The following is a 19,310-nucleotide window of genomic DNA, read 5'->3' on the forward strand; positions in this document are numbered from 1 at the left end:
CCTTGGCATTGCTCTATCCCAGGATCAATCCTCAGTCTTCATCTTGACCCAGAAATGACGTTGGCTAAGTCAATCAATTGATCAGTCCTTTGCCTGGATGCACTTTCTTTCCTTGGGTTCAAAATTCTGCACTCTACAGTTTTCCACCTACTTCAGCGGTCACTATCTTAGTTCAATCAGGCTGCTGTGACGAAATATTATAGACTGGGTGGCTTAAACGATGAGTGTTTATATCTCACGGTCCTGGAAGCTGGAGAGTCCAAGATCAAGGTGCTGGCAGATTCCCTTTTGGTGAGGTCCTTCCTCCTGGCTTGCAGTCAGCCGCCACACTGTGGGCTCACATGCTTTTTCTTGGTGCCTATGTGCAGAGAGAGATTTTCCTCTTCTTTTCCTACCCTCATGACCTTATCTAAACCTAATTACCTCCGAGGAGCCCCACCTCCAAATACCAACATATTGGGAGTTAGGGCTTCAACATGTGAATTTTGAGATTCACATTTATTCTGTAACAGTCACAACTTCTGAGCCCTCTTTGCTGATTTTTCCTGTTCTCCCAGACTTTTTATAATGACATGCCTCAAGGCATAAGCACTGGTTCTTTTCTCTTCTCTACCTTCACTCCCTTGGTGGTTTCATTCAGCCTTGTGGCTTTCAATACACCTCCCAGTAACTCCAAACTTGACATCTTTAGTTTAGAGCTGTTCCCTCAACTCCAAATGTATGCATCCAACAGCGTATTCAGCATATTTTGTTGGGTGTCTAACAGACATTTATTTAACTTTCTGAATACAGAAGATGAAGTCATAGCAATTGTTTTAACCTCCCAGTCTGCTAATTTGTACAGCTGTCAGTTTTTTCCTGGTTTTGATGATTTTTCTTCTCATTACGGGTCATATTTTCCTGCTTCTTTGTATGCCTCATATTCTTTGATTGGTTGCCAGACTTTGTACATTTTATTTGTTGGGTGCTGGATATTTTTGTAATTCTATAAATATTCTGGAGCTTTGCTCTGGGACTCAGTTAAGTTACTTGGAAACAGTTTGATCCTTTGGGGTCTTGCTTTTAACATTTGTTAGACAGGACTGCAGCAGCATTTAATCGAAGGCTAATCGTTCCCTACCACTGAGGCAAGACCCTTTCACATGCCCTGCACAATGCCCCATGAATTCATTTTGGCTGGCAGGATCCAGCACTGTTCCCAGCCCTGCTGATCGCCTGGTACTGTTTCGTCCGATCGCGTCATACAGCTTTTTTCTCCATCCTTGAGTAATTTCCTCACTTATGGGTGAATACTGGTAGGGAGCTTTCACGGATCTCTGGCGTTCTTTGTGGCTTTCTCCTTTCTGATCCTCACTTCTGTGAACTTGAGTGGCCTTGGTCTCCCTTCACTTTCGGCTCAACTCAGGGAGTCAACTAAGGCACGACCTGGTTTTCACCTTCCAGTACCTCAGCTTGGAAACTCTCTCCAAGAGCTAAGCTGGGGCAGTGGTAAGGCTCAGTCTCTCAGGGATCATTGTCTTTTGTCCCCTGAAATTTAATGTCTGGAGAACTATCGTGTCATATATTTGGTGCTTTTTTTGCCATTGTTGCTGTTGTTTGTTTCAGGAAGGAGGGTAAATTTAATCCCTGTTACTCCGTTTTGACCCTAATCCAATAGGCATCTGAATGTTGACATGTGCAAGACGGATCTCCTCATGTTTTTCACCAGACCTGCTCTTGTAATCCTCTGTATCTCTTTGACTTCTTTCTTTTCCTCATCCAGCTTTCTCCAGTATTTACTCCTTCAGGAAATCTTCTGGCTCCTCCCGCAAATTTTATCCGTAATGTGATGACTTTACTTATTTTTTATTTTTTTAATGTTTATTTATTTTTGAGAGAGAGACAGAGAGAGATGGAGAGAGGGACAGAGCATGAGCAGGGGAGGGGCAGAGAGAGAGGGAAACAGAATGTGAAGCGGGCTCCAGGCTCCGAGCTGTCAGCGCAAGGCCCGACGCGGGGCTCGAACTCAGGAACCGTGAGATCCTGACCTGAGCCGAAGTCAGACACTCAACTGACTGAGCCACCCAGGTTCCCCAATAATATGATGACTTTAAATCACCTCCGCTGCTAGCACTTGGTCTGAGCGACCTTCACTTCTTGCCTGGATTATCATAATTGCTTCCTAACCGGTTCCCTTTTATGCTCTTTCCTACCGGGAATCTGATCTCAATTCAGTGGCCAGAGCAAGCTTTTGAAAATATGAATTCGTATTACTCTGCATTGACTGCCTCGGCAATTCTCTAATGGTTCAAGCATGTTCTTGTCTCAGGACCTTTGCACTGGCTCTTTCCTCTTCCTGGAATACTTTTTCCCTAGATCTCTGAATATCTAACTTCCTTCATTCTTTGCCAAATGTCCACCTTCCCAATGAGGTTACCCCGCCGTTTTTTTAAAAGAGGCTCCACGCTCAGCATGGTGCCCAGCGTGAGGCTTGAACTCACAACCCTGAGATCGAGACCTGAGATGAGATCGAAAGTTGGACGCTTAAGTGACTGAGCCACCCAGGCACCCTGAAGGTTACCCCTTTAAAAGTTTTTTTTTAATTAAAAAATATTTTAATAGAGCATCATCTCTTTGCTTTTTGACTAAAGCATCTACATGGCTTAAAATTGGAAAGATCAGAGTACACAGTGAAAACTTGTCTTTTTACTCCTGTCCTCTCCTAGAGATCACCATTGTTTCTTGCATATCTTTCCGGCAATATTTTATAGGTATAAAAGCGATATATACCCTCTCCTCTTTTTGTACAAATAGTATTTTATACACCCTGTCCTGCTTTTTACTTTTTTCATTTATCTTGGAGATCGAATGGCTACATTGTATTTCATTATTTGGATATTCCGTGATATGCTTGGAACTTTGCTGCTAGACCTTTCAGAATCCAGGATTCTAATACTTTGCTGTCATAAACAGCACTGCAATGACTAACCTTGTCCATATGTCACGTATCTCACATGTGAGAATATCTGTGGGAAAAATTCCTAGAAGTAGAATCGCTGGGTCAAAGGCATGTGCCCTTGTGGTTTTGATAACATGTTGCCAAGTTGTTCTTTACAGGGTGTGGACCACATTCCAATAAGCAATGCATGAGTGACTGTTATCTCCACATCTTCACCAACATAGTATATTATCTCTAAAAAGCTTAAAGCTAAAAATATGGTGGGTTGGGGCACCTGGGTGGCTCAGTCAGTTGTGTGTTCAGCTCTTGGTTTAGGCTCAGTTGATGATCTCACGGTTTGGGGGCTCGAACCCCGAGTTGGGCTCTGTGTTGACAGTGTGGAGCCTACTTGGAATTCTCTCTCCCTCTCTCTCGCCCCTCCCCTGCTGGGTCTTGCTCTCTGTCCCTCTGTCTCTCTCTCAAAATAAACAAATAAATAAGTGAACATTTAAAAAATGGTGTCTTAATGCTTTTCCTTTTTTTAATTTTTTAATTTTTTTTTTTTCAACGTTTATTTATTTTTGGGACAGAGAGAGACAGAGCATGAATGGGGGAGGGGCAGAGATAGAGGGAGACACAGAATCGGAAACAGGCTCCAGGCTCTGAGCCATCAGCCCCGAGCCTGACGCGGGGCTCGAACTCACGGACCGCGAGATCGTGACCTGGCTGAAGTCGGATGCTTAACCGACTGCGCCACCCAGGCGCCCCTCCTTTTTATGAGTTAGCTTAAGCCCCACAGCTTAATCTTAATTTGTATTTCTTTTTCTGACGTCTGTTCATAGAACATTGCTTTTATCCTTATTTATGCATTTATTTTTTTAACTCTGCACACCTGAAGGACAAGCTGCACCTGACTTTGGGTGAGGGGAGTGGGAACCAGGAAGGTCAGAGTAGTCCCTGGACTCTGCTGGGACGACCTTTGATGATTACAGTAAGGACAAAGGACTCAGAATCTTACATTTGCCAGGAACCTTAGAAATGATACAGTTCAATGTTTTCATTTTTGTTTCAGGTTTTGTTCTCACTACCTCCGCCTCTTCCACCCCACCCACTCCACTGTCATCTCCATTGGGATCCTGCAGGCACTTGGCTTCTGAAAAATAGGCGGTGACTGCAATTAACGTGTGCTCCTCAAACACTGCATACCCTACCCCCCCCCCCCACCCCGTGTATGCTTTTGTGTAGACGGTATGAAAACATGTGTTCCTGTCATTTCTGCCTCTACAAGTCTGCAATCCTGACATCTAAGGTGCTCTTTTTTAAAAATATTTTTTAAATGTTTATTTATTTTTGAGAGAGAGAGAGCGTGTGGGAGCGAGGGAGTGCAGGGGAGGGGCAGAGAGAGGGAGAGGGAATCTGAGGCAGGTGCCAGGCTCTGAGCTGTCAGCATAGAGCTCAACATGGGGCTCGAACTCATGAACTGTGAGATCAGGACCTGAGCTGAAGTCAGATGCTTAACCAACGAAGCACCCACGCACTCCTCTAAAGGGCTCTTAAAACCTGAAAGTGTTTAAATAATTTGGCACCAAAAGTTATTTAGTGGCAAAACCTGACCTGATGGGTAGCTATTTAGAATCTTTGCCTATCTCATAGGCTGACAATATTCAAATGTTTTTCAGAAGAATGATTCCCTTTTCTTGTTGCAGATTGTTGCCCTAGACCCTGCTGGGGGCATGACGTAACAGTCTGCTACATTTCTGAAATCTGTAAAATCTGGAATATTGAAAGGCAGTTGGCTCTGAGGGTGTCAGATAAGGGATTGTGGACCTTCATTTGGACTTAAAAATTCTTGGGGCGCCTGGGTGGCTCAGTCGGTTAAACGGTCGACTTCAGCTCAGGTCATGGTCTCGAGGTCCGTGAGTTTGAGCCCCGCGTCGGGCTCTGTGCTGACAGCTCAGAGCCTGGAGCCTGTTTCAGATTCTGTGTCTCCCTCTCTCTGACCCTCCCCCATTCATGCTCTGTCTTTCTCTGTCTCAAAAATAAATAAACGTTAAAAAAAAAAATTCTCACTACTTGGGAAAGTTTTAACTCTGCACTGTTTTTTAAAATTCAGGCTTGTGTGTGTCAGTTCATGTAAAGCTGTTCAAACAAGTCCAGAAGAGTCAGTTGTGCAATAACATCCTGATAACATTCTATTATGAATACTTACAATGCTTATTCTCAGTTTCAGGTTCTTCCCTGACCTTTAAGTGTGTCTTGGGATGCCTGGGTGGCTCAATCGGTTGAGCGTCTGACTTTGGCTCAGGTCATGATCTCACCGTTTGTGAGTTTGAGTCCCACATTGGGATCTGTGCTGACAGCTCAGAGCCTGGAGCCTGCTTCCGATTCTGTGTCTCCCTTTCTCTCTGCCCCTCTACCGCCTGTGCTCTCTCTCTCTCAAAAATAAATAAACATTAAAAAAACGTGTCTTAAGTAATACAAGTTATCTAAAAATATTGTTTTTTAAAAAAATTTCTTTTTTATGTTTTTATTTTATTTTTGAGAGAGAGAGTGGGAGTGGGGGAGGGGCAGAGGGAGAGGGTGACACAATCAGAAGCAACCTCCAGCCTCTGAGCTGTTGGCACAGAGCCTGACGTGGGGCTTGAACTCACGGACTGTGAGATCATGACCTGAGCTGAAGTCGGGTGCTTAACTGACTGAGCCATCCAGGCACCCCTAAAAATATTGTTAATCTTTCAACTTGGAAACAAAAATGTCATATCACTTCTTTAAAAAAATTTTTTTTAATGTTTATTTATTAAAAAAATTTTTTAAATGTTTACTTATTTTAGAGAGAGAGAGAGAGAGAGACTGACAGACAGGACGTGAGCAGGGGAGGGGCAGAGAGAGTTGGAGACACAGAATCTGAAGCAGGCTCAAGGTTCTGAACTGTCAGCAGAGCCCAAGGTGGGGCTTGAACTCACGAACTGTGGGGTCATGACCTGAGCTAAAGTGGGACTGACACTTAACTAACTGAGCCACCCAGGTGGCCCTCATTACCACTCCTCCCTTAAGAGATACTTAGAGGGGCGTCTGACGGGCTTGGTCAGTAGAGCATGTGATTCTTGATCTCAGAGTTGTGAGTTCGAGCCCTACATTGTGTGCAGAGATTATGTAAAAATAAAATCTTTAAAAAAACCAACGGGCACCTGGGTAGCTCACTTGGTTAAGCATCTGACTTTAGCTCAGGTCATGATCTCACGGTTTGTGGGTTCAAACCCCTGTCGGGCTCTGTGCTGACAGCTTGGAGCTTGGAATCTTCTTCAGATTCTGCCTCCCTTTCTCTCTGCTCCTCCCCCGCTCATGCTCTCTCTCTCTCTCTCTCTCTCTCTCAAAATAAATAAACATTAAAAATAAATAAATAAAAAAACAAAAAAAGAAACACGTAGAAGTTGTAAAGGGAGCTTTTATTTGCTTACTTTTTAAATTTATTTTTTAAAGAATGTTTCTTATTTGTTAATTTTTATTTTTTTATTTGAGAGAGAGAGAGGAAAGAAACACTTGAGGGAGGGAGAGGGGCAGAAGGAGAGAGGGTGAGAATCCCAAGCAGGTTCCATGCTCCGCTTCCACTGGGAGCCCGACTCAATGAGGAGTTCGAAGGAGGACTCAATCCCACAGTCCTGGAATCGTGACCTGAGCTGTAATCGGGAATCTGACAACCGCCGGAGCCACCTGGGCCCCCTGGAAAGGAAGCTTTAAAAAAAAACTGTTATATTTGCAACTACATGTGTGGGGAAATCAGGATTTTCTTCTTATATAATCAAAACAAAATTAGAAATAAATTGTTATCTAGAACCCTAATTGTAAATGTGTGCATAAACATTTTTGATTCTGATTGTCTTCTTAAGTATTAAAAAATTATTTTCTTGGGGCGCCTGGGTGGCTCAGTCGGTTAAGCGTCCAACTTCGGCTCAGGTCACGATCTCACCGTCCGTGAGTTCGAGCCCGGCGTTGGGCTCTGTGCTGACAGCTCAGAGCCTGGAGCCTGTTTCAGATTCTGTGTCTCCCTCTCTCTCTGCTCCTCCCCTGTTCATGCTGTGTCTCTCTCTGTTTCAAAAATAAATAAACGTTAAAAAAAAAAAATTAAAAAAAAAAAAGAAAAAAAATTTTTTTCTTACTGTTTATTTTTGGGAGACAGAGAGACAGAGTGCGAGCAGGGGAGGGGCAGAGAGCGAGGGAGACACAGAATCTGAAGCAGGTTCCAGGCTCCGAGCTGTCAGCACAGAGCCTGACGCGGGGCTCGAACCCTGGAAGTGTGGGATCATGACCTGTGTAAAGTCCGATGCTTAACCGACTGAGCCACCGAGGTGCCCCTTAAGTATTTCGAATATGATCTTATTAAATATTTTTATATTGGTTAAATACTACTTTTAACTCATTCTGCACACTGGCATTTCTCATAAAATTTTCTTTGGAAAGAGTTTCAATTGCCCAAGGGTATAATGACGGAAGAGGACAATGATAACTAGAGATTGTGGAATACATCTTCTGCAATCCTTGGAGGAAATAAAGGTGACCTTTGGGTTGTTTCAGGGATGGGATTATAGAAAAGAGCATTTATTTCACACAGTGTCTTTCTGCATCAGTGATTTTAATATGGATTCTTAGTGGTTATCAATAACTGGTCAGATCATTTTTTTTTTTTTAACACACTGCTGTCTGGATTTTGACCTAGTGAATTGTGGGCTCAGCCCTCTCCCTCCTCCTCCCCCATCTCCTTCTTGATCCAGTCCACATAGTTGAGTAATTTGGTGTAGAAGCCATAGCCCCTGCCACACCCGATGCCCCAGGATACGATGCCCGTGGCCACCCAGCGATCATTGTCCTCATCCTTCACTGCAAAGACCCCTCCGCTATCGCCCTGACAGGCATCCTGCTTTAGAGACGGGTCCCCGGCACAGAACATGTTTTGAGAAAACACATCGTTCCTATTTTTTTTCCGGAGCCAGCTCTCACACGCCTCTCGCCTACCTACGGGCAGACGGATAAACTTGAGGTCATAGGAAAGCCTCTCCTCCATTATCCCAAAGCCACTGACGTAGCCCATGAGGCCCCTGTCATAGAAGGTCTCGTTGTCAGGGAGGCAGATGGGGAGGAGGTTGGGCCCCAGGGTGACACTATTTTCCAGCTCCAAGAGGGCGATGTCCGCCTCAAAATTGTTAGACTCGTCCTGGCGGTAGTCTGGGTGAATGCTGACCCTGCGGACAGGGTGGTTTGCTAGTTTTGTGATCTCTTCCACGTTTACGTGGCCCAGGAACACATCCCTGGTGGCGTTATTTTCCCCGTTGTAGTCCTTGGGGTAGAGGGTGTGGGCAGCCGTGAGGATCCAGCGGTCGCCCAGCAGGGCCCCCCCGCCTGGCCCGTAGATGTTGGTGTATGCCTGCCAGGGGAAGTTGCCCAGCTTGGCTCTTTGCCCTCCAATGATGCGCTGCTTCTGTTCCACGGGATTGACGGGTTTCCCACACACTGGAGAGGAGAGACAGAGAAGGCAAGTTCAAGTCAGTCCGGCCCATCCTCTTTCCTTCTGTGATCAGGCAGTTCCCCCCTGAGGCCTTTTTTTCTGGCTCTGGGGGCGTTTCCTCTTTGTTCTCCCATTCCCACCCTCCCCCTGAGTCTTTGGCCTTTGTCACCCTCTCCTCCTGGCTCTGGTTTATTTCTTCCTGGGGGTTTTCTTGCTCTTTTTTACTCCCCGATTCCCCATCTGCTCAGGGAAAAAGCGGGAATGTCAGGACCGAGTCCAGTTGTCTGGGTCCCTCTGTCCGTTTCTCCTGGGCCTTCTCCTTACCTTCCCCCTTTACTCCTCCTGTCTATTTTTGACCTCAAGCTGGAGTGTCTCTCCATTCACTTTGTCTCCATGCTCTGTGCAGGCTCTTCCTGAGGCCCCGCAGGGTTGCCGAAGGCACTGAGGATGGCCCCAGAGGGCTTCCACTCACCTGGCAAACACCGAGGAATCTTTTGTCCTTCCTTTTCATTCTTCCAAATGCCCTCGGCGGTGCAGGTATAGGCCCCTGTGGAAAGAGGGGGCGATGAGCAGGCTGGGAGATGGTGGGCAAAAGAAGCGGCTCGCAGAGGCCAGTAAGCACAGAGCGCGCTAGATGGGGAGAGGGGAGATCTGGAACCAACACGGACGAAGGGAAGGTTGAAATACATAAGGATGGAATATCACAAGTGTTGTGAGGCTCCCTACGTATATTTTTTTGGTGTTGACATTCGGTGAAAAAAATCAGAACATTAACTCTACGTTTGATGTGCTCCCTGTTTGTGAAGGTAGACATAAAAACCGGAAGGAACATTTGAACATCTTGTCAGTGACTGCACCTTGGAAGTGGGTTTGTAGATAATAATGGTGGCTACATTTTCTGATGGCTGACGGAGTACCGTACCTGTTGCTAAGCACTTTCTTGACATTATCTCCTTGAAGCACCACAGTGACACTTTCGGGGATGCATTACTATCCTCATTTTTTTGGAGGAGGAAAATGAGCTGAAATAGTTTGCACAAGGTCACATAATTTCTAGGTTACAGAACCAAGATGCAAACTAAGGGTTGTCTGACTTCAAAGCCCAGCTGTTTAATAATACTATATAATTTCAATATAAGATTGTTTCTTTTTTTGGATGTTTCTAACCTACAAAGCATGTCATTTATTTTATTTTATTTTTAAAAAGTTTATTTATTTTGAGAGAGAGAGAGACAGAACGAGTGAGGGAGGAGCAGAGAGAGAGAGGGGGAGAGAGAATCCCTAGCAGGCTCCATGCTGATAGTGCGGAGCCCAATGCGGGACTGGAACTCACAAACTGTGGATCATGACCTGAGCCAAAATCAAGAGTTTGACGCTTAACTGACTGAGCCACCCAGGCGCTCCTAGGATGTGATTTATTTTATTTTATTTTATTTTATTTTATTTTATTTATTTTAATGGTTATTCAGTTTTGAGAGAGAGACAGAGACAGAGACAGAGTGTGAGCAGGGGAGGGACGGGGAGAGAGGGAGACCCCGAACCCAAGAAGGCTCCAAGCTCTGAGCTGTCATCCCAGAGCCTGACATGGGGCTTGAACTCACAAACTGGAAGATCATGACCTGAACAGAAGTCGGATGTTTAACTGCGCCACCCAGGCACTCCTGATTTATTTTAAAGAAACGTTTGGAAGATAAGTTTGAGAGTCATTTAGTAAATCTAAATGCAAAAAAGTTGCAACATAGTAGCCTGAGGGGGTGTTGGAGGTGGTGGGGATGGTGGTGGTGGAAATGATGGTGACGGAGGTCGGGATGGTGACGCTGCTTGCGCGGGTGGGAATGATGATGCTTGTGGTGAGAAGGAGCGGACCGTTTATGAGATTTGAGATTTTCTTTGTATCGGCTCCGGTGCCTCCTTATTCAACCCTCCTAGACGCCTCTTGGCATCGTACTTTAGGCCCCTGAAGCCAGTGTCCTGGGAAGATACCGTACTATGCATCCGTTCTCGAGGGGTTATGTTGGAAGAAATCTCCGGAAGATGTCCCGAGAAGATGGAAGGGAGGAGGCTGCCATTTGCATGGGTCCCTACCTCGCTCGGTTTCACTGATGCCTCCTCTGGTCTGCATCTTGTAATAGGGCTCCCGGCAGTAGTACTGGATACGGGCCTGGTAGGTGTTCACCCCCTTTGCGGTGGTGTAATTGAAGTCCCCGTTAGTCAGGCTTTGGGGCTGCCCACAGTCCTTGACTTGGAGAGAACACAGGGCCGTATGAGAGCTGAGAACGTACTGGAACTTCAGCGGAGGGACCACGGGTTGTCTGCCCACAGAACAAGCTGAGAACCTCAGGGCAATACGGTCGGTGGGGGGAACTTATGACGGATGGGAACTGGATGGAGTGAAATTCAGTTCTGGGTAGAGCCCCCCAATACAGCTGAGCGGGGGGCCGACTGGTTCCTGGTGTGGGCCATAGGCTTCAGAGGACAAGTGGGGGGGACAGTCCTTTGGGGAGAGGCTTAGCCCAGGCCCCCTCTTCCTTTCACATCCCAGGTCCCCATGGCCAGGGGGTGGGAGTAGGGGCAGATACTCCTGAGTTGGGACTTACTCTTGCATCTGGGCATGGCACGGTGCCACGTGCCGTCGTCCTGACAGACAGCCGTGAAGGAGAGCAGCACCTGGTTTCCCTGTGTGAGAAGAGGGACAGAGGTAGCTGTGTCATTAGTACAAGAAGGCACTGCGGTTCCCTTCCCGCCTTTCCCACCCCAGAGCAGTAGCCAGTGCAAGAACATCTCAAACTCGCAGACCGCAGAACCTCTGTGGGTGCGGCTCCTTTGTCCTTCTCAGACCAGGGCTACAGAGGGGAGCCCCGAGCCACACAGCAGCAAGTCAGAGCAAGGACTCATTGTCAGGCCCAATAATCCTCTCTCTAGACTCTTGCCTTTTTCCACGGAGGCCCATTTGGACTCCACAGGTTTAGATTAAAAAAACAGCAAGACTGGTTGGGTGTTTTCTGCGTTGGAACAAAACACCGTGCCCTGAAGTAGAACCATGTTTCTCCTCCTTTGGAGTACACACCGGTCTCAGCCTGCATCACTTCCTTTCTCCTAGACCGCAGTTTTCCTTTTTTTTAAAAAAATTTTTTTTTAATGTTTATTATTGAGAGACAGAGAGACACAGAGCGTGAGCAGGGCAGGGGTAGAAAGAGGGGGAGACACAGAATCTGAAGTAGGCTCAAGGCTCTGAGCTGTCAGCATAGAGCCCGACGCGGGGCTTGAACTCGCAAACTGCGAGACCATGACCTGAGCCAGAGTCGGTTGCTTAACCCACTGAGCCACCCAGGTGCCCCTAGACCGCAGTTTTCTGAAGGGCAAGGGCCCAGCCATTTTCCAGGGTGCTTGAGATACTGATGTGTGCCAAATGCTATAGTAGTTGAGTAGATAGCAAGCACAAAGCAAGAAAATGGCACCCTCTGAGATGAAAATTAACCGGACCCTATGAATGAGTTTTATTAAGGCCAACAACCATCCCAGAGAGTTAGCCCTGGAAAAGATCGCAAGAGAGTGCGTACGAGAACAAGGATGTTTGAGTGAAATGCAAATAACGGGAGACAAGCTGTGTGGCTTGCTTTAAATTCTATGATGTGAGTCACACATGCCAAGGTAAGGGTGGTGGCAGCAGAAGACAGGGAGGGTTGTAACGTGAGCAAAGAGTACGGGAGTCTCCAGTCTTCTGGGCCTGGGACAGCCAGTCCTCATGACGTAGCTGGAGACATCCAGGGGTACAGAGCAACTCGTCTGGCTAGCTCAGCTTGATGCAACATTCATAGGTAGGCTGCATGAAGGCTCTCGTGAATATGCGCGTTTCTTTTTACTGACCTCCTGCATCTAGAACACCGCCTGACCCTCGGTAAACACTTAAAATGTTTGCTGAATGAATTAACTACTATTTGAGGGCATACCAAAGATCTTCTCTCTGATTCTGATGAGGTCTTCCAAGTGGATCTATTGACCAAAGATGGGATGTCCCGTCCCGTGCCCCTGCCCAGGGGTCACTCTAACTTTCATGTCTTTCAAAACCGCATTTTACTTGACCGGATTCTGTGAGATTAACCAATAAAACCACGTTCTTTACTGCACCCGCAAAGCTGAGAACAGGCTGGTGGGCCCAGGCTGAGAACCTCATTGTACATAAAAAAGCCCTGGGGCAAGAGGCGGGAGATTTGGTTCTAGTCCCTCCTGTACAAAATCTGTGATGCTGAGCGAGTCACTCCTTGTACTCCACCCTGCCTTTTCAGGTCCTAATCCTACCGTTACTGCCCAAGGTTAGTAGTTCATAAACTTGGCTGCACATTAGCTTCGAGTGATCCTGATGCCCTAGGTGCCAGGCCGAGGAATCAATCTCCAGGTCAATGGAATCAATCTCTTACAGGGGACCCAGACATCAGTATTCATAACATTCCAAGTGTTCCCAGTGTATAGTCAGGTTTGAGAGCTGGTAGACCAGGTGACCCTTCCAGCTCAAGCATCTGTGAGTCCAATCGGGACTGAGCCTAAATCTGATGGGGGGGGGGGGGCGGGGCTGAGCTACCCGTGTGAATTGCCCCTGGAAGGCTGGGCCAGCTGTTTTCCCTCAGCCTTGGGCTCTTACCTCCACAAGCTGGTAGCCCTGTTTGCAGGTGACAATGAAATAGTCACGGAACTGGTATTGAGGCTGCAGGTCCTGGATGATGGTGAACTTGTCTAGGGTCTTGGGCTGGGGGCACTTGATGACTGTTGGGGAGACCAGAGGACATATTCATGTCAGAGCCACTGTCTCTTCTACCCATCTGATTCTGCCCCAGTGTTGCCTAATGGGAGAGGCCCCCGGGAAATCTTACTTTCAGTCGTATAATGCAGCTTCCAGCCTCGGCTGTCCCCCGAGTCATCCGTGAAGAACAGCAGATCCACGGCATTGCTGCTGCTGTCAAAGTCAGCGGGTCTTTGCTTCCCACAGAACTCGCCGATATTCCTCCCACTGGCGTAGATCTGGTGGGGAAGAGGTGAGGGCCATCTCTCTAATTCAGATATTTCCCCACTGAGCCAGGAGGGCGGCGGTGGTGGGAAGTCTGCTTTTTGTGTATGCTTTCAGCTGGAGGGGGAAAGGGATCCCTAGGATCCACACCCAGTTGTGTGGGAACTTGCCTAGCCCATGTGTGACGTTGGTCATTCCTGTCCCGATTGGCCAGAGGATCTAGCGGGAAGCAGGGGTGAGGGGTGCCGGGTGAAGAGGGGAAGGAGAGGAAGGGGGTCTCTCAGGGAGTAGGACGGCTGTACCTGTAGCTGGTCATAGGGGCAGTGCACTTGCTGGTGGTCATCGATCTCGAAAGGTTCCAGGAACTTGAGGTGGAGGGTGAGGCCGCGCTCTACCCGGATGCTATAGTTGCAGCGCAGGTCAGGGGGGTAGGGCTTGGGGTACTCCAGGCTGGAGATGTAGCCCGATGGCTCCGTGTACAGCTCACTGCTGCACTCAGCTGTGGGAACAGAGCCGGGTGGGGGTCACCGGAGACTCTCGGGCTGGCCAGCAAGCCCTTGCTCCATCCCTGCCTCCCTTCCACAGTGCCCCAACCTCACCCTGGCAGGAATGCCCATTCTTCTGAAGCTCATAGCCTGGACGGCAGGAACAGAAGTAGCCACCAGGATAGTTATGACACAGGTGCTGGCACTGGGGCTGGAGATTCTCCTCAACCGAATTGCGCTGGGCGGCACATTCATCGAGGTCTGGAAGAGATTCCAGAAGGAGAGGTTAAATTCCTGCCGGGGATTTCTGTAATGGCTCTGCTCTCAGAGAGATCACTCACTGGAGGCCGAAAGACAAAGTCATCTCTTGGCCACCTCAACTTCCAGGCCTGTCTAATAATGTCTTCTGGAAATCCCCCAATGGTGACAGAACCCAGGTTGGCAGGCCCCCTTTGGACAAAGCTCTCTTGAGGGGAAAAGGAAGGGAGGACAGGCTTCCTACTCCTTTGGATTCAAGATTCCCCTTTTCTGGTCCCTAGTCCATATGACTAACGCCAGAAAAAAAGGCACCCAGGGACCACTCACCCACAGCTTGGTAGTAGGCCAGGAAGCCCTTGTAGAACATAATGGTGCCATTCTCCTCATTGGAGAAGTCCGTGTGGAAGGTCAGCAGCATCTTGTTCCCTTCAGACATAAATTCCTTTGCTTCTGGGGGGTTGCCCAGTGGAGAACCCAGTTGCCCACAGAACCTCCCCAGAGTTTTCTTGTCAGCAGAGATCTGGTGGAGGAAGGAGAAGGGGCGGGAAGAGGAGCTGTTAAGGAGACACGTCCCATGAGGAAGGTCAGTGAAGTTCCTCCTCTTGTCCCAAAGAGCGAGTGTCCCAAAGAGTTCCACTCTATTGGCGCAACAGCCTCTGCCTGGTTTCTGCCTGCCGGGATCTGGCTGTTGTGAACTTCTCCCCACCCTGGCGGGACTTCCATGGTGCATCTGAGTCTCCCAGTGGGTAACTCCTTGCATGTCACCCTGTGCCTGGTACATCATCTCTTCCTTGTTCTCCGTCCCCCAGCACGTTTCAGACCTTTCTTCATTTCCACCACCTCCCGTGCTCATCTTCCACTGGAATCCTGGTTGTCTCCACCCAAGTCTTTAGCATTCCTTCATTCTGAGAGCCCGACAGGTTTGCTTTATTTTCTGTCTAGTTACTCCACCTCACCTTATGCAAACTATTCACATCCAGTCATGCTTCCTGATAGACTCAGCTGAGAGTGAGCCTCTCCAGCCTTCATATCGGCAAGCATCGCCTAGATTCCCTTATCTTTCCTTTCGTAAAAAAAAATTGTTTTAAGTTTATTTATTTATTTTGAGAGAGAGAGAGAGAGAAATTGAGAGAGAGTGTACACAAGTGGGGGAGGGGCAGAGAGCGGGAGAGAGAATTCCAAGCAGGCTCCATGCTGTCAATGCAGAGCCCGACTCGGGGCTTGATCTCAAGAACCCATGAGATCATGACCTGAGCTGAAACTGAGTCAGATGCTTAACCGACTGAGCCACCCTGGCGCCCCCCCCCCACCTTATCTCTTTCTTCACAGGTTCCTTAACCCCTCAAAAGTGGAAGACATCCTGCCCCCTCCCCATCCCTCTCTATCCCTACCCTGGAGACCCTTCCCCCCAACCCTGCAAACTTCTCAAGTCCTCTGGGTTAGGAAGATGTATCATTTTCCGATCATTCTCTCATAGCCTCCAGAGGGTATACCCTCCTGGGAATGGTATTTATCGGATGTGTGTAGGCTCTACTTGGATCCTGAACCTTGAATCTCATTTTTATTGGATATAGAAAGTTGAGACTTGGAAGGCCTTCTTGGTTGCTTCAAAGGTGAGGAGACTGAGCCCATTGACTTTGCTGAGGGCTATGTTTGAGCTACTACTGCATACATTTCTCTTCCCCATGTTCCTGTTTAGGTAGGCAGCCATGGTGATATTCTACATGGAAACAGGGAAACTGAGGCACAGCTGTTTTCCAAAGACTCCCAGAAAGTCAGCAGATGGGGAAGGTTTTTCTGACTCTTATGGACAGTACATTTCCTGGAAGTGGGACCTATACATTCCTTCCTCCATGTTTCTCCCTTCAGTGCTCACTGAGGGCCTCTAAATCCAGTGGACACCCCCCCCCCACACACATCCAGGGTGTCACCTGACTCTCAGAGCTCCACTTGGCCATCAGCTCTTGAAGGGCTAGGGCTCTGTCCATGTGTGAGGAATACTATCCAGGGTGGTTAGAACACAAGTCCTCAGTTTCCAGAGACACCCAGCTCTCCCTCTGCCCTCCCAACCCGATCCCATACCTTGACATAGTCATAGAAACAGCCTTCAGAAGGCTCCAGGTCAAACTGCCAGAAGACGAGCTTCACCCTGAATCCTGTGGGCACCGTGATCACAGTGGTTTTCTCAAAGTTGTTGGGGTAAGGCTTGGGGTACAGAGGAGAAGTCACTTCCCCAAAGAGCTTCTGAGAAATGGGGATGGAGCCTTCCACCTTACAGAACAGGATCATCACCAGGAGGTATAAGAGCCACCTGCCGAAAAGAAAGTGGGTGTCTGTAGGGCTGGAGGGGTGCAGCACCCTTGCCATTTTGGCAGTGATTGGGGTGGGGGCTGGGATGGTCATACCGCTCGGCATTTTCCACTCTGGCCATTCTAGACCTCATAGAGATGTTCTCGGTGGGGGTGGGTGAAGAGGGGAGGCTGGTCTCTGCAGCCACTGCATTGGGTATTCCTCCCCCGGGGCAATGTGCAGTCCAAAGGGTCATCATACTCCCTGTCCTCTCTCCCCATCCTCCTCCCCTGCCCTCTCGCAACACTCCCCTCCCCTTCCCGGAATAGGGCTGGCTTGGGACCAGTTAACTGAGGGTGAGGGTTTCCAGTCATGGCTCTCTGATATGGCTCCCAAGGGCCAGCAAAGGCCTCTGGGAGAAACGGCCTATAGAATATGGAGTCACACACAGAGCGCACCCCTCCTGGGCAGAGTGGGTCTCCCCATCTTGCTGCTCCCCTGCTATGAGCTGGGAGGAAGAAGAGAGCGTGGCCATCGCCTCACTTGTGTAAGGTCTCCTTTTGTCCTCATGAGGAGGGATGGAAGGTATATGTTTGCGTGTGCCCGCATGTGCATACCGGCATAAGGTAAGATATACGGGGAGGGGAAGGGTGTTCCTGTCTCCCTGAATAAATTTGGGAGCAGAGTTGCCCAGGATTCTCCCTTCTGGCTTCTCCCTCCCTCCCTCCCTGGGTCCCCATCAGCCTTACTCACATTTCTCCAGGCCTGTTTTTGGATCCTAGACTCTCCTGACAGCGTCTTCATCCACTCTGCGTTGAGGGAGACAGCGGTCATGCAGAGGAGGGAAGGGGGAGGGAATGAGCGTGGAGGGGAAGGGGGGTGGGAACCATTCCCGGAGGAATGTTGTAGGGAATGAACTATTTGCATAAACAAAATGAAAAAAAAAGTCTGTTTCCAGTTGAGTAGAGTTTTGGTTTTGAAATCCCTGATGGTGGCGCCACCTGCTGGTCGATCTGGGGAAGGGCTAGGGAGCCGGGCCTGAGTTTCTCCAGTGGAGACAGCCTTTGGTTTGGAAAACCCAGACCTCGCGGTTTCTAAATCTGATCTGAATTTTCATTTTCTTCAGGGACCGCCGTTGTCTTTACAAGGTTCCTACACCAAAGGCAGTGGAAATCGCTGTTGAGGGAGACTCTCTTTTCTGCATCACCTGTTCCATCAATCTGGTTCGTCCTGCCCTTAGTCACCCAACGGCCCTGGTCCAGGAATGGCTAGGATTTTCATGTCCAGGAACAACAAGGTAGAAGAGGGCATTGCAGGAGTGAAAGAAGACAATGGAGTTTGTTTGCATTGGGGCCCCGGCCTACTCATCCTTGAATGACAAACACTGAACAGGGCTTGTTGTGTCAGGGTGACCCTAAAGCAGCACTAGGGACTCTTGTAAGATGCTTCCTCCCCACTTCAATGAGCTCAGGCCTGCCAGTGAAGTTGGCTTTTAGAGAGGCAAGGGAAGCTGAGCGGGGGTAGAGACATCTCTTCTTCTGGGCATCTGGTCAAATATTGGGGCCCTGAGAGTCATGGCTGCCTAGGGCTAGCCAAACAACAGTGTGGCTGTGGACCAACAGTGACTTGGCCTTTTCTGAGAGAAAGCCAGGCCCTGGGGTGGGGGTGGGGGACTCTTATCTTTCCTGGGCTCCAGGGCATAGTCTCCTAATTTAAAAGTATGCTCTCTGTGGAAGGCTTTCTTTCTCAACTCGCCATGGCTCAAATACCGTATGTGGCAAAACCAAAATACCAATATGGCACCATGTTTTATAGGGCAGCTCAGGCAGAGCAGTCGTCTGAGTTTTTAGACCTTCGGAGTGTATCCCACTTGTTTCTCCAATGAGATTAATCCCTCCATCCCTCCACCTACCCGCTCCACCTACCCACTCATTCCTCCATGTAGGGACGTACCTATTTTAATGTGCCAGGCACTTTCCCAGGCAACGGATAGCGAGGACTCACAAAGATGGGGCAGTTTCCCATTAGGCAGTGGCCAAGTCGTCACTGAATGTACTTAGAGAGCCGGCACAGGGAAGACGCAAGGTCAACCAAGGTGCGGAGGGTTCCTCCAGCAGGCCTGTACGTCAGAGCTGAGGAACGGATCTGATGGCGGGGCTGATCCATGACTTAATCCCTGACATGACCCATGACCTTGTCAGGTTAGGAAAGGCAAAAAAATAGAGGAGAGGGATAAGGACCAGATCAGGAGACAAGAAAGACGGGGAACCTTGCTTAGCGAATTGCGTGTCAGCAGGCTGACAGCGCTGTGCGTATGTCTCGTGTGGTGTTCACAGTGGAGGCAGAATAGCAGAGGTTACGGGTTAAGGAGAGGTGGTCCAAGAAGGTAAGTCTTAGCTGAAGCTCTCCCATCCGTCCCAGGGATCCTGAGTTCTGTCCTGATGTAGACGACATGACTGGAAAGTGACAAACCTGGGGCGCATCAGCTCAGTCCCAGCCCTGCCTCCCCACTGCCCGACCACTGAAAGGAACCCTTGACTAACTTACACCAAGGATAGAAAGAAACAGCCAAATGAAGATTGCTTCTGCCCTGGCCTAAAAACCAGTATCGAAGACGGTCTATTTTATTGTTCATTCCTCTCAGGATTTGATTCTGGGGGGAAAAGTTTCTCTCCTAAAGTTATGGTAAGTTTTCTTCTGTGGGTATATCTAAATCTAGACAGATGGCTCTATATAGATATAGGTATATAATTTTTGGCTTGGCTGGGAGAAACATCATTTTTTACAAAAATCTTTTAAAAATTATTTTAATTTTTGAGAGAGAGACAGCATGAGCAGGGGAGGGACAGGGGTGGGGGG

General features: G+C 48.5%; 1 protein-coding gene across 1 annotated transcript; it reads right to left on the reverse strand.

Annotated features, from left to right (window-relative positions):
- Window positions 1–7,528: 7,528 nt before the first annotated feature.
- C1R (complement C1r) lies at window positions 7,529–17,360 on the reverse strand. Its single transcript, XM_047866927.1, has 11 exons — window positions 17,205–17,360; window positions 16,245–16,473; window positions 14,490–14,682; window positions 14,019–14,165; window positions 13,722–13,918; window positions 13,286–13,433; window positions 13,057–13,178; window positions 11,015–11,093; window positions 10,503–10,658; window positions 8,890–8,964; window positions 7,529–8,422 (listed from the first exon to the last, which is right to left on the reverse strand). Coding segments are annotated over exons 1-11 (2,127 nt in total). The 5' UTR covers window positions 17,207–17,360; the 3' UTR covers window positions 7,529–7,643.
- Between the last annotated feature and the right edge of the window lie 1,950 nt (window positions 17,361–19,310).

Source organism: Prionailurus viverrinus, chromosome B4 (assembly GCF_022837055.1).
Source record: "Prionailurus viverrinus isolate Anna chromosome B4, UM_Priviv_1.0, whole genome shotgun sequence".
NCBI classification, from domain to species: domain Eukaryota; kingdom Metazoa; phylum Chordata; class Mammalia; order Carnivora; family Felidae; genus Prionailurus; species Prionailurus viverrinus.